This window comes from Cornus florida, unplaced genomic scaffold, assembly GCF_030987335.1.
Source record: "Cornus florida cultivar Cherokee Brave unplaced genomic scaffold, ASM3098733v1 CherokeeBrave_3.0.0_Hap2_Chr08, whole genome shotgun sequence".
Taxonomy (NCBI): Eukaryota; Viridiplantae; Streptophyta; class Magnoliopsida; order Cornales; family Cornaceae; genus Cornus; species Cornus florida.
Window position 1 is genome coordinate 12,170,047 of NW_026775578.1, and position 16,137 is coordinate 12,186,183.

The following is a 16,137-nucleotide window of genomic DNA, read 5'->3' on the forward strand; positions in this document are numbered from 1 at the left end:
GCGTCCACTGAATTCTTTTCCCAATTAGCACTGAATTCTTTTCCCAATTAGCAGATGATGGGTGATTCTTTTGACAATATTTTTTTTTTTTTGGGGAAGTTATTCTTTTGACAATATTCCATATAAATCATAAATAATACACCGATAGGAGCTTTATCCAAAACTGATTTCGTAGTTATAAGAAAAAGAAGAACCGTTTTTCTTGAATGAATTATTATTATTTTTTTTTTCACCTTCTTGAATGAAACTTAAGAAGAAAAAAATACTACTCCTTCCGTCTCTCATTAGTAATTTATTTTTCTCTTTTTACGTCCCTTATTAATAATATATTTTTCTCTTTTTACATGTCCCAAATTAATTATCCTCTTTGAAAAGTCAAAATATTTTTTTTTTTTATATTTTCATCATTGTCTATTTTTTTAAAAAATTTCAAACTTTGTAACTATATATATATATTTAAATTAAAAATAATAATTTGGTAATTTTAAAAAGAGACAATGCATAATTGCATGTCCCCTTAAAAGGTTATAAAATCTTTAAAAGTTATAAAATCAAAAATGGACCATTAAAAAGGGACCGAAGTAGTAACTTTTATTTCTAAAAATAAGTAGGAAAAAAAAAAAAACAAATAAACTACTAAAATAATAACAAATTAAAAACTGAACAAATGTGAAGGACTATCTCTTCTTCAGATTGATCACAACGACGCTCACGTTGTCAGCGCTCTGCCTCGCCAAGGCCACCCTCGCAAGTAGCGTGGAAGCATCCGAGCACGCTTTTTCGGAAATTTCTCCGCCGGCTGCCCTATGACCCAGGCACAATCGAACAACGCCGCAGGCCGTGTCGTTGGTCAACACGTCCCAGAGTCCATCGCTGGCCAGTATCAAAAATTCATCCCCTGCCGTTCGATCAACTATCGTCACCTCAGGTTCACAGATCACATACGGCTTCAGATAGTCATCACCTGTACAGACAACACACATATTTATACACATATACATATATATATATATATATATATATATATATATATATATATATATAATTATCATAGTAGTATTAGATAGTTGAGTAAAATAGTAGTAATATGATTCTCACCAATAGCTCTTGACATGGCAAGAACTCCTAGAACGCGCGGGCCATCCCAGTAGATTACTCGTCCGCCGGCGGCTTGAATCCGGTTCAGCTCATCAAGACGATTCGGCTGTATTGCACATCAATCAAGAATTAATCATGACCGTCTGATCAACATGCTCTCTCTCGCTAAAACATTTAGATGCAAAAGAGAGGAAGACAACGATAAGGAACAAACCTTGTGATCGACCGAGAGAGGGACAGCGCTGCCATTTCGACATAAAACTGCTCTAGAATCACCGCAATTTGCGATGATAATCTTATCAGGCGTTATGATCGAGACCACAGCCGTTGATCCAACGGTGTTGCACGCCGGCGGTTGAAGCTTACACCGGCAGTTTGGGCTTGAAACGTCGGCGTCCCGTACAGCCACCTCTCTATCCATGCGAAAGAAGCTTCGCTCCATCGCGCTCTCCCAGTCCGTTAATCCTTCGCGGCTTTCCAACTCTTCCTTCACCAGCTCGTGTAATCGATCCTTACACTTCGTCGCCACCTACAAAGATTCAATACACAAACGCCTATCAATTAATACGAAAACCATAAGCACGTAGAACTCTGTGTGTGTTATATATGAACCATATATATACTTACATGAGAACATCCATGGCCGTCATAAACGCCGAAGTAGTGTAATCCATCTCCTTTCCGCCAAAAGTTCGGATGAAGAGCCACCGCGTCCTCCATATCCCTCCTCTTCCCACAAACCGAGGCAGAACCGAACTTTGGATGCATAATCGAAGACTGTTTTGCAACAGAGATCTTCTTTGCCTCCGATTTTCCGTTCCCCGAACCAATTTGTTCACCGTTCCAAATAGAGTTCTCAACGGCGTTCTCGCAGTCACGTGAAAGCAACTCCGAAGACGGAGTGTGTTCCAACTTCTGACGCTTCTGTCCGTTCTCTCTCTCAGGCGTCGCTACACTGGGCTTGCAACGGCGAATCTCTATTCGCCGAAGCCTCGCCGCTCGCTGACTCGATTCGCACGGTGGTGACTTCCCCTTCTTACTCACCACACCATAGCAGATATCTCCCATCGCAAATCTCTTATACTACCACCCAAACACAACTATGCCTTCTAGTTACTGCCAAAAAAATTAAGCTCTCAAATTCTTTTGTAAAACGCTAGTTATTTTTGCTAGAAACAAAATTGTAGTGCTCAAAAATGAAGTTGAAAGAAAGAGATAGAGATGAAAGAGATCTAGAGCCTATTTAAAGAGCAAAGAGGGACGCCATTTGTATGTAACACCGAGATGCTTTTCAGTGAGTGCAACGGACAGCTGGCATTACCAATTACGGCGAGCCGACAGGTAACTATTTATGTGTCGTCGTGGGAGTCCGCCTAAACAAATTCATCTAGACCGTTCATCTGTCTTCATCTGATCATCTTTTATCGAACACGTGTACACTGTATTTCAGCGGTCCAATAAAAAACGAACAGGCACCATTTTGGGTTCGAAGCCCGCTTTGAATTTGGCGACACGTGTCTGGATAGTAGAATACGCGAATGCGGTAATTTTTAAATCTGTTAGACACGTGGGGAACAAATGTCTAGCTCCATTGAGTCGTTGACGCCTTTATTTGACACTTGTTCTAATCTAGAGAACCTTCTTAGTTGCACCGGACACGTTTCCACCATTTTTGTCCTCAAATTATTATTATTTTTTTAAAAAAATTAACTTCAAAATATTATATAAATTTGGGTAAAGTGCATTAAACCCTCCTGAACTATTGAGGAATGTGCAAGAAACCCCCCTAAATTATAAAAGTTACAAAAAACTCTCTTGAACTATTGGGGTATGTGTAAAAAACCCCCCTAAACTATATATTTTTTTGTAGTTTACCCCATCGACGAGAATTGATTGACTGAAAGGGACGATGAAGCCGAGAAATTTGTTGCTGGGTCTCCTATCATAACTCCATCATAGCCGTTGCATTACCTGCCAGATCCGTCGGCCATATATATCGCACTTCTCTGCACCGTTGCGTCAGCCCATCGTTGTCACCGCCTTGCCCGCCGTTCAGCTCACCTTGCTCGCCGGTCCATTCCATCGTCCATTCCAATCTCGCTGGCCCATTCCGCCATCTCCATAGCCGAACACACCGTCGTCCGTGTTTCGAGCACACAGTCATCCACAGTTCACCGCCGAGCCCCCTTAAGCTCGCCGCCGCCTCCACAATTCACGGCCGAGTCAACCAAGCTCTCATCACAGCCGAGTCTTTCGCGCACAAGCCTCCATCATCCGAGACCGAGCCATCTCGCTGACCTCGGATTTTTTTGGTCTCTTCTCTCTCTCTTTAGCTCTCAGTTTTGGGTTGTGTTGGGTGAAAATCATCTTTTGGCAGGAAAAAAAAAAGTAGGAAGCGTATAAGTTAAAACGACGCAATGTACGTGTTATAAGGGTAAACTAGTCTTTCAAAATTTTCGGTACCGGAAGTTGATGTTATGAGGGTAAATTGCAACAAAATCATAGTTTAGGGGGGGTTTTTTGTAATTCAGGGAGGTTTCTTACAAATGACCAATAGTTCAAGGGGGTAAATTGCAACAAAATCATAGTTCAGGAGGGTTTTTTTGTAATTCAAGGGAGTTTCTTGTAAATGACCAATAGTTCAAGGGGTTTAATGCACTTTACCCTATAAATTTTACATGTTTCTTCCGTTCTAATTTAAGTATCACTTATAAATAATAATAATTTTTAAAAGAACAACTGAATATATATTATTAACTTAGTTTTTTAAATTCTAAATATTGAAATTTAAAATTTAAAATTTAAAAATATATATAAAAAAATAACCCGTATTAAATTTTTATTCTTTAATCATGAATTTAGGACGTAAAAGGTGTTGTTATCAAAAGCACGATTCCATACGCTTAATAGTTAAATTTTTAAACTTTGTGAACTGTAGAATTTGATTTGACTACTAAAAGTAAGAAAATAATGTCATTCTCATAACTATAAAGAGAGACTTTATATTGAATGGTTCAACTACACCACACGGAAAAAGGTATTTTGTTTTGGAATGATAACACACGGAAAAAGTTTGTTGGGACTTAAAACCAAAAAGTGTTACTTCTTTAAAAATTGATTTTATTAGATCTCCATATTTCATCATCCATTAGATCTCCATATTTCATCATCCATTAGATCTCTATTTTTTTCGTTTTTTATTCATAAATAATTGAACGAAAATATTTAAACTTCCACCATTAATATTTATTCATAAATAATTGGTGTAACGACAAAGGCAGCCAGTAGTGGTTATTTTGTTCTCTGCAGTGGGTTTTGGCGTCAATGGTGGTGAAGGCCTAATTCAGGAATTGCAATGCTAATATTAAATATAAATTAATAACACAATTTCATAAGTAAATTATTTTTTTATAACATAATTTTGATAAATATTTGAAATTAAAGATTACAAAATATCCAAACAAGATTATAAAATATTTAGGCTTGGGCCTATTTAGTTGAACCTTTATTTTAAAATTGTGGTTTGAATTTTGGGCTTGTTTAGATGAATTAATATTTGAGGGATAATACTACTAATTTGTGTTTTTGGGAGATTGGGCTAAATTTACCAATACTAATTTTTTTATTTTTTATTTTTTATTTTTTATTTTTTGGGGAGCTCAAGCCCACCCAAGCCCCCCTCTATCCGCCTGTGATGGTGGTGGTTGTGCGTGGTGGTGGTGATGGAGTTTGAGTTTCAGATTTTATGATTTGGAGATGAAGAGGTTAATTTTTTTCCATTAAAATAGTTTGAGAAGATTAAAGTGGTAAATTTAAGAGTCAAATGACAATAAAGTAATTTTATTTTGATTTAGGGTGTCATTATTCAATTTACCAAACTTGAAGGTATCATTGTCCAAAAAGTGCATGAGTTGTAACTACTTATCTTCAACCCAAAAATGGGTTGTGAGTGCAATTTATCCTTTTATATAAAAAAAAAAAAACAAAATATACAGAATAAGGTATGGTAGTAAATTCATTAAAATAGTCCACTTTCCTCTCTTTCCCAAACATAATTACTATCATTGGACAATACTTGTCTACTCACCGTTGAGTAGGAAATCTATACTCACCACGTATGTGGCGCAAGAATAAACTAATAAGTGTCCTTACATTTAAAATAATAAATAAATAAATAATTTGATAGCTATCGGGGTTAAACACTTAAACCCTTAAGAATCCGAATCAAATTTTAATTCTCTTCTCCCCCTCTCTTTCTCACGGTTCTATCCAGTGGAAGCCTAATCTCATTTGTTCACTCTTTCTTCTCCTCTCGCACTCATATTTTTAGAGAGATAAACCCGTGTCTCTGGAAAACTGGAAGAAGAAGAAAAGTAAATGCAGAGGAGGAAAGAGACACCAAGAAGTGTTGAGGTAAATAAATATATTCTCTTGGTTAATTTTTGCAAGTGTCTTAAATTTCATAATTGCAAATTTAATCACATTGTCCATCATGACCAATCAAATTGCATGTATGTTCTAAGAATTAAATAGTTTTGAAAAAATACATTATATTTGTTTCTTGGTTGTCCTCTATCAGAGAATTAGAATTTAATTCGGATTCAATTGGGTTTAATCCGAATAACTATCAAATTATTATTATTTTTTATTATTTTAAATATAAGTACACTTGTCAGTTTAGCTTTGGGTCACATATGTAGTGAGTATAGATTTCTTACTCACCGATGAGTATTCTCAAGACGCTCACCTCTTTTATTTTTTATCTTTTTCTTCTTAACTAGTGTTATCTCATATTTTCTTTTTCATTGTACCAAACCTTAAATTAAATGAACGGTAAATTTATTTATTTATTTTTAAACAAGAACAATTAATAACCAAAAAAGAAATCTATTTCAGTTACAAAACTTTTTTTTTTTTTAATCACATTGGAAAGCACTTTACTGCAAGACCATTACAGAGTAACAGTTGTCTATGATAGTGAAAAAAATTCTGTTAGCAATTGAATTATTTTTTTATTTTTTTTCCTGAAAATTCAAGTTGAACAATTATGGGTTAACAAGGGATGTTTGACATATGAGCCCTAATAGCAACACCCCATGCTCATGTTATTTGTAAGTAGTAATCGCACACACTTAATGTCTCCACTGAAATTTGAATTTTAAAACTGAAATTTGAATTCTAATTTTTTTTTTCTTTTGAAAGTAATAATCGATGCCGCAAGACCACTTATTCCAAATGACAGTTCGTGTCAATATTTTATTTTATTTTTTACAACTTATCGAAGTTTTGATTTATCAAATTAGACTGAATGCATAATGCTTATGGTGCTTATTCAGTGCTAACTATATGGTTTGTGTTTGATAACTCACAATTTAAGTCACATAATTCACTCAAATCACTGGCGCTCCATCGCTCTGCGCGCGAATTAGTGTTTTGAGAGTGAATTCGCCAAAAATTCACGCTCGCATATTTTTGAATTCGCGAATTCAATTTAAGAATTCGCCGATTTTTAAAGTTTAATTCGACGAATTGTGTAAAGTAAAATCGTGTATTTTGTTCAAGAATTCGATTACTTTTGACAATAAATTTAAGAAATTTATTGTGAATCTTAAAAAATTTCGATTTTAACCCCAACTTAAATAGACCAAATAAGGTTAATTATGTCAAAAAATAATTAATTTAATTTAATTCAGTAAACTTTATCCTTTATAGATAAAAATCAAATAATATAAGTTATATAACAATATACTTAATATTTAATAATACTTACGTTACTTAACTTCATTAGATAATACTTACGTAACTTACTTTCATTAACATTTTGGTTTGGAAGTTTGGATATTTCATATTTGTTTTAAAGTTTAGCAGTAGATTCTTTTGCTTTTGATCATTGCTATTTCAAAGACAATGATTGTCATTTTGAGAGCTTAAAACATGTTAAATGTATAAAAGACAATACTTTTGAACATTTCTTTTTCTGTTATGCCTTATTCACTGTTATGTTTTTATTTTTATAAAGCAGCTTGTTTGATTGTCATGTTTATTAATTTATGCATTTTTATAAAGTAGGTTATATTGGTTATACATATTTGATTCTCTATTCTGTTTTTTTATTTGCGTGAAATTTATTTATAACATATATTTATTATTATAAATTAATATTTTATATATTTATAATGCGGCGCTCTCGCTCTAAGATTTTTTGGGATATGCCGCTCTCGCGCTCGCGCTCGCACTCTCGCTCTGGTTCCCGCTCTATGTGACTTAGCTCACAACTAGCAAATCTTAAAATTATATCACTTAAAAATGTTTACAATATATATAAGAAAGCATTAATTTATAATGGATGTATTACGTGAATATGTATGAGCTACGAACGATAAATTAAATAACTCTAAAAGTATTTATTACTAAAATTTTAATGTAAAAGGACGAACATGGTGATTGCATAGCTTGTTTGCAAATATTTTGGATATCTTGAGTTGATGGTTTGCTATCACTCAATTTCATTTTGGACAATACTTGGATCTTCACTAGTGAGGATTAACACCATACTGACCGGTAATGTGGACCAATAACATATGAATACGTCCTCTTCTAATTATCAAATTAGATTTGGTAATTAACCACCATATTTGATCTGATTAATGAATATATATCATCATTTTTTATTTGATAATTAAAGTTGATGTAGTCATGTTTTATTGGTCCAAATCAATAGTCAGAATGGTGTATATCTCATTTTAAAATACTTAATTTTTAATTTTATATATAATATCATTATAAGGTTAATCATAAATTGTTTGAGAATATTAGAAAGAATAAGATAATAGTCTTAAAAGAATGATATAGAAACTCATTCAACGGATAACATCTGTAAAACATTTAAGGCTTTAAAATTTTTCTTAAAAAAAAAAATTTAGTACTGCTAGAAGACTCTATAGGAGTACTCCACAAATTTGTTCCATGTCCATCTAAAACATTTCACACAACTCTGTTCCAACGCGAAGCATATATTTGAGGACTATGTGCGATACCTTCTCATAAGTTGGGTAATAAAATCATTAAATACCTTAAGAAAAACTTATAAATTTCAATAAAACCCTTCATTTTCTAACTATTGGCCCACTGTACTTTTCAAATTTTAGAAAAGGCCCACGTTTTTTCTCCTCAAAGGCAGTCCCACAAAAATTTTAAGAACTAAAATTTGCAAAAAACAAACTCTCTTTTGCAATTTTTTTTAATCTTAATTCAAAATTTCTATTTTATTATTGTTAATGGTTGCCCCCTGAATTCCTCCTCCTCTGTCACTGCTGAGAATACGAGTTGGTCTCTTGTATTTTTCCCTCATGAAGAAAATAACACTGCCCTCTAATTGATGAGGGTGTAGAAAATCTACCTTTGGTTGTGAGGTTGGAGGTTGAAATTGAAACAAACTATAATTTTGTTTTAACTTAATTAATGAGATTCATCCTTCTCTTTGCCAGGGGAAAAAAGAAAAATAAAAAAAGTTTAGGCATGCATGTGGAAAATAAAACATTCAACCTACTATCTCATCTTTCATACAATCCCTAAGCTTGATTGCCGTCCCGTTCATGCCAGCATTGCCTACAATGTCACAGCATTCTCTTCTACTTCCAACCTGCAGCAAAAGTATATATATATAAACACACAAACACATAGTACATAAAATAGATCAACATGAGTGCAAAAAGGATGAAGGAAAAAGCAGTTGAATTATGCAAGGATAATAGTATTGAATAAAGAAAATTTCTAATTTTATGACATGCACCAAAATTTCAAGGAAAATGATTTTGTAGTCCAACAGTTAGACGTATGTCGGACTCTACATAGAACTCAAATTTCATGAGACTACATAAAATGATTTAGAAAAGACCATGCAAAGGGAAAGGAAATGGATAAAAAAATAAAAAAAAAATAAATGTTACTTGATTTCCTCACCAGATTATGTCTGCTCATGGGTGATAGAACGCGGATTTGGGAGATGTAATCTGCAGAATGATTGCCGCTTGATGAATTACAAGCTGATAAGCTACGCGGCCTTCTTCGACTATAGGTAGTAACAATATGGCTATCTTCTGTTTCCCCCATGGATTCGAAGAAAAAAACATGAGGAGCTTCACATGGATTCTTCGATGGCAGTCTGGTGTTGAACATGTAAGGTGGTCTCGCCCATCTGTACCATGGCCTAAATGTTTCAAGGGGTCTGTTTAAAATGCTTGGAGGATAGATGTTCTCGTAAATTTGGGTGGAGTAGCCCCATGAAATGGTGAAAGTCCAGTTCTTGGGTTTGTCATAGCAGATGGTTTGCTGTAGAAGCCGAGACTCGTCAGCTTCCGCGGCTTTCATGAGGTGTTTCACTGATTCGTAGCGGTTCATGGAAGGGAAGATGGGATCAACCACATCTAGGTGGTGGAGGGAGAGAAAAGGAGACTGTGTGTGAGCTGATAGAAGACCAGATATATCACCTCGTAGATCAATCTGCAATACCAAATATCAATTTAGTTTGTTTGTGAACATACTTCGAAAAAGAGCTACAAAGGTCAAATGGTAGAATCAAGATCCTCTCCAATGCACTAGATGGTCTTGAGCAATTTAAATCAAATATACAACACTGATGACATGTCCACACACACACACACACACATATATATATAATTACCTGATGAAACCCCTTTTCTGGTGTTAGAGTGACTCCTAAATCAGCAACACATGACTGCAAAATGTGGTCACTTCCATACAAAGTTGGATATCTCCTGATACAAAAATCTAAATTTTTTGCCAATGCCTCAGCAAGAGGGTAGCTTAAAGCACAGCCAGCTCCCCCAAATGCCATTTCAAAGGAGTGAAAAAAATTGGATGCAACATATTCCGAATTCGCCCCAATGTAGAAGTACTTTCCATGATCATACTTCGCTAGAACCTCTACCAAATTATTGATGAAAAGAACCGTGTCGTCATCTGCCATGACATACCACCTCACACCTTCATTTTCCGCCTTAAATATCTCCGCGATCACTCTGACCATCCGAATGGCGTGTGGCATGGGGTGTTTGTTGTATTCTTTAAATCTAGAGGTGTCTTCTGAAACTCGAAAAGGTGGAGAAGACGAAGGCCATGGATGGAACTCCGCGGGAGGTCTGTCGAGGAATAGATATCCCCTAGTCATGTTTGGTCGCCACCATGATTCAATGTACCATCTCTTATTCTTCCATGTGTTTGATGAACCTGATATGCCAAAAACAAGGTGGCTAATATTGGTAGGAGGATGGTTAGTAGTACTAGGGTTGGCATACCGAACCCATCTGTGCCTCGACTTGGTGAGAAGTGTGGAGGAGTAGAAGTAGGGATGGTTAGACAAGAAGATGTAAATTATGAATACAAGTAATCCTGAAATGGCTAGTGATTTGCATAACCTTCCAATCAATTTATCGAATGTATATGTGATTTTTTGTTTTACTGTCAACTTGGCGGGAGTGCCCGATGATGACATTATGAAGATTTAATTGAAGAGCTAGCAAAGTCAGCTGAAGAATTACTATTGAAATTAACATTCTCTCACCAAAACCAGAAGGATTTATAAAAGTGTTCCTTTTTTTTTTTGGGTGATAAGTAGGTGTCTTTGTTGTGTTGTTTGATCATGTGAACTCGTTGTTTTTGCACCAAAGGTAAAAGGGGTTGCGCTTTACATGCCGTGGATTAACTTTAACGGCTAGAAGCCTAGAACTACAATTTGCGTTTTACATGCCATGAGTATATATGGATACCGTATACACACACGAGCTGAATATATTATTGAAATTATTGGAGTTATGTATCAAATTAATTTTATTAATTCCGTATGTATGAAGATTTTAAGTCTTGACTGTACAACTCTGACTTGAAGGTTTTTCACCTAATGCAGTTAATTTATTCTATTAATATGTTATTTATGAGTTAATTTAGAGTTACATTAAATACTTAGTTAAATATGCCTTCTATGTATAATAAATAGAAGAATGAGGGAAACAAATATTTTTAAAAAAAAAGTGTTTTCAAATTATTAAGTTTGAGTGTGCATGTGAGTTTTATACTTTTATTTAATCCGAGAGAGAGAACCACATAGGTTGATGAAGAGAAATGCAACCTTCATGAACATACAAAATTGATATATGAACTTAATTAAATTTAAACTTATGCGTCTTGATAAACACCATTTTAATATATTTGTTTGAACATAAAATATATTTTGTTGTAAAATTTACAAATAATTAAGGGTTTTTTTTATTATTTTATTTTTATTTATTTATTGCTATAGGACATGTGTATGCACACATGGAAATACCAACGTAGATATAAAATGTTTATTTTTTTTGGGGTAAATATATGTAAAATGTGTATTCTTGTGAAGGAAACGTGAATTGTCATAGAAAGGAGTGATGAGGGAATTTTCATTCTCGTGAAACACTGTCTTGGTTGCATGAGAGGTCTGTACGAGGTCATGCCAAGCTAGACGTTCTCTTCCCAAAATAATCCATGGATTCACATCATTCACAGACATTAACCTGAATTGCATGAAAGGTCATGCCAACTCAGAGGTACGTTGTTTTTTAAAATAGTATACGGTTTTCCACCCATGAATATATATATATATATATATATATATAATATATATCATACAGTGTATATATAGAGCCTTATGCAACGCTTTACTTTATTTAGCAAAATTTATATCCTATTGTCACGGACGGAGCCAGTACGCATGTAAGGTAAGGGGGACAAAAATGAATTTTGAAGGGTAATAATGCAATTTTTTTAAAAATAATTTCAGAAAGGCAAATGTAATTTTTCATAGGTATATTAATGAAAATGAATAAATTATAAAGATAGATTATAAAAAAAAAAAAAAATTCATTGGGGGCAATTCCTGCCTATTGTTATATATTGAGTTTGCTAACTTGACATTTAGGCTCTGTTTATTTCAACGTAAAATATATATTTTTTTAAAAAAAAAATTTTAGGTAAAATATTTTTATATTTTTACTTTGTCTGTATTTGGTAAAGGTCTACGTCAAGATTGAGATCGAGTCCATTAAGTAAGGTATATATAATAATTTATCAAAAATTAATAAATAAATTATTTTTATTAAATTTTAATATTTTATTTTTTCATAAATATTTTACTATAATCAAACATTATAAAATAAAAAATTATTATTTAAAAAATATTTTACGTGTAAACAAATTAGTTTAGTCTCATATCTTCTCTCGTTTTTTGTGTTCTGGTCGTACAGGACGCTATCACTATTGTGGGCCTGAGATAATCCTGAGATAATCCGGAATAATATTTTCTAATACTAAATAAAAATATTTACAAGAGTCATACAAGTGTTCTAATTTTACACCTATGAGATTGTCATTCTTTAGTTATTTGTGTTGGGTGATTGGGTAATACTGTGTGAGGTGGGGCACGATGTATTTACGATGTCTGTGATTAAATCATTTATACATCACCAAGTTTGTGGCCTAGCGGCAGGATGGATCCAAAAAAATTATGTTAGTGGAGGCGACTTGGCATAAAAATCTTAGAGAGACTAGGACAAATATATACGATGGGAATGTTTTATAAATTGAGTAGGGGCAAACTGAAATTTTTATAGTATAAAGTACAAAAAAATAATTCACCAAGGTATATATATATATATATATATATATATAAATGCTCAGCTTCACAAATCCGGTCCGTAGGCTAGTGGTCCTACTTTAAGGTAATTAAAAGAAAAAACAAAAAATTTGATATTTGGGAGTAATTATTATTATTATATAGTACTTCATCGTTAAAAACTCCATAAACCAAGAGCTTTGTGATCCGATGATATCTCATTTACCACTTAAAATAAATGGTGAGGGTTCGAATCTCCAAAGGAGCAAGAAGTACGTGTTAGTGTGGTGTGTGTGAGTTTCTTGCTGCCGTCCTCTTTCAAGACCACCAGGTTGAATTGCGCCGGCCAAGCCACTGGAACATTGCTAATGGGACTCACCGGAATGGAACTTTAATACCTCCCATTAACGGTTAATCAATCATTAATTGCAGTTATTTGTTGTTTTGATTTAGGGCTTTCAAATTATATGCTTACCTCGGGGTGTGTTGTTGTCCAACTATGGCTTGTTTTGGCCTAAGGCCTTCTATGTACTTTACTATTACATTTATGCAGTTGTTTAAAATTTCAAAAAAGAAAAAGAAAAAAATATATATATATATCAAAGGTTGGGAGCACCCAAGACTTTCTCCCTCCTTCCAAACCACCAAATTTATGGGCAAATTTCACCATTTTGTTTCTTGTGCCCGCTCAAGCTCCAAGCCTCCAACGGTCACCAAAATCTTCTAACCCGTCTGGAATGTCTTTCTTGCTAAAGATTCTATGGTCATGGGCCTTGTTTTGGGCTAATGTCATCTTTTTTTTTAGTCTCGCCTGTTTCTTTCTCCTATTTGGACACAGTATACTTACTCACACATCAAGAGCACTGATTTAGGACGTATTTACACCATAGTTCGCCGTATCGTTCCAACATATTAATTGATATAGAACTATTTTTTAAGTTTTGCATGTTATTCGTATCGATCAATTAATACTAATTTGCTCGAATCCGTTACACCGCGATTATAACTAATACTGCGAACCATAATTTACACCGAATTTAATTTATATGAAATAAATGGTAAACCAGGCCACCATCACACTCATATCAATCAAATTCCATAACTATTCATAAAGCTTTTAAAAGACCGAAAACAAAAAATAATAAAACCACATAACTCCATAACAGAAGCGTCTAGGCCCCAAACAAAATAGTGGTAAAGCTTTTATATCATGCCACTTGTTAAAAGAGTTTCTCAAGTGTGTCAACGACATTGTTTGCTATCATCCACAATCTCATTCTTTGGATCTTGTAAGTTTCACAAAAAAATCTACAAAATCTAGAGTTAGTTTTTATTTTTTGTTTTTCCCTACCCAAACATTACAAATTCTGTAGTTGAGATTATAAAATCTGTGTCTTTAGTATTATCCATGTATTATTTGTTATTTATCTATCTAAAGGACTGATTAAATTTTTTATTTATTTATAAGATTTGACATTATTTTTGTAAACAATGACTAGCCATGTATCATCACACTTGTTGTGTTGCTATGTTTTCTTGCCTTGTAAAAAATAATAATAATAAATAAAATAAAATAAAATATATTTGTTATTGTATATTAAGTAAACGTTATTACTTTACTGGTTCGGAGAGAGATGTTTTTACTTTTACACTGTTATTAATAAGTTCCGCGGGGCTCAGTATATATATTATGTAGCAAGAACACATGCATGCTATTTTGATATACAAGAAATGTCAATGGGACAAAATGGGAGTTTCGGATGGCAGAGTTGGGGTGGATTTAGATAAATTCTATTCCATTCGGTTAGAAAATTGGTCATATTAATTTTGTTTCTATTTCATGACGGGTCTGTAATTGGTATACCATCTCCGCCACTACTCCGTGACGAATTTATAATTGGTATATTATCCTCGCCCCTATTTCGACAGACAAAGTATTGACTCCGTCCCGCGTACTTGATCCGTTTAATTGCTGGGGCGGGGCGAGTTATGCTATTTTTATTATTTAGTAAAAAAAAAACTAGCACAATGTGCTTAAGTTGGGTTGATAAATAAGTTGATCCGACTTTTAAATTACTAAGTAGTAAATATTAATATATTAAGTGACACTTGTAACAAATTACTAAGTAATAAAATAACAAGAGTCCTAAAATTTATATATATATATATATAATTTTAAAGGTACATATATAATCAGGCGAGTTTATTACTAAATCTGCCTCCGCCAAAAACTTGCTTCGGGTTTTTAATTATTTTATCATATCCGTCACAAACCTATTTAGGTGGCTACCAAATTAGTCCCATTAGGGGCGGGGTGGGATGAAAACCCGCTGGATCGGAGGAAATTGCCATCCTTATTTCGGATATAGGTATCAAAATTTATTTAATGAATTCTCGCGAGCACTTAACACCCTGTGGTATGCATATTATAGCCATATAACTTCCTATATGTTCTGGAAAAAAAAATCCCTAATGTTTATTGTAGGGGGCGAATAAGGACCTCCTGTGAATTCGCCATTGAAGGGCCAATGAAAATACTAAAATGCCCTTTCTACAATTAGAAAATAAAAAAAATAAAAATTCAGTTAATATAAAATTACTATTATATCTTTTATTTTATCCCGTTAATTCAGTTAATGTAAAATTCAATAAAGGATAATTTCTGTATTTACTAAATTTAATTAGTTATGTGCCAAGCCTATGTTTTTTTAACAGTAATAGCCAAAAAGTCTTTTTACAATATTTTTAAATTCTTGAGCAAGTTATATACCCAAAATAAAAGAGGGGTGTTATTTGCTTAAACTGTAAACTTTAAAGATGTTTTAGATACTTAGCCTTTTAATAAATAATGAATTGACCATTTTACAAAGAAAAATTAATGTAATTAATTTATAGAATATGAATATCATTTTGATTAATCGATAAAGTTTAGGTTCTTTAATGTTAGAAGGGTGTAATAAGTAATAAAAGTATTGGAGCTTAATAACACAGTAATAAAAAGCATTGGGTAGTTTAAGTTCTTTAGTACTCTCTTGTCTTAAAATAGGTGTCTGTTTTAAAAATTGTGACTAATATATATTAATATTATAATATATATATAATTAGTTACGATTCAGTTTAATTTTAAAGTAGTTGGTACCGTTTTAAAGTAGTTGGTACCGAAGCCGAATTCTAATGCAAGCGTTCTTTAATTTTGGATTCAAAATCGAAACTAAACTGTTGAAGAATAATTCGATTTCGACCGGTTCCAACAATTTTATTTGCACCCCTATTGATGTACTAGAATGTAATTTTGAAAAATTTAAATGATATTTGATAATTCCACACACATTATGGTAAAAAAAAAAAAAAAAAAAAAATTCTGAACACAGATTTAA

General features: G+C 33.3%; 2 protein-coding genes across 2 annotated transcripts; both read right to left on the reverse strand.

The window, feature by feature from the left end:
• Positions 1-558: 558 nt before the first annotated feature.
• On the reverse strand, positions 559-2,337 carry LOC132269398 (protein phosphatase 2C 37-like). Its single transcript, XM_059770580.1, has 4 exons — positions 1,726-2,337; positions 1,313-1,627; positions 1,099-1,204; positions 559-964 (listed from the first exon to the last, which is right to left on the reverse strand). Exons 1-4 carry the CDS (start codon positions 2,164-2,166, stop codon positions 678-680), a joined length of 1,149 nt encoding a protein of 382 aa, XP_059626563.1. The 5' UTR covers positions 2,167-2,337; the 3' UTR covers positions 559-677.
• Positions 2,338-8,446: 6,109 nt separating this feature from the next.
• Positions 8,447-10,612, reverse strand: LOC132269729 (uncharacterized). Its single transcript, XM_059770984.1, has 2 exons — positions 9,782-10,612; positions 8,447-9,600 (listed from the first exon to the last, which is right to left on the reverse strand). Exons 1-2 carry the CDS (start codon positions 10,610-10,612, stop codon positions 8,971-8,973), a joined length of 1,461 nt encoding a protein of 486 aa, XP_059626967.1. The 3' UTR covers positions 8,447-8,970.
• Positions 10,613-16,137: the final 5,525 nt, after the last annotated feature.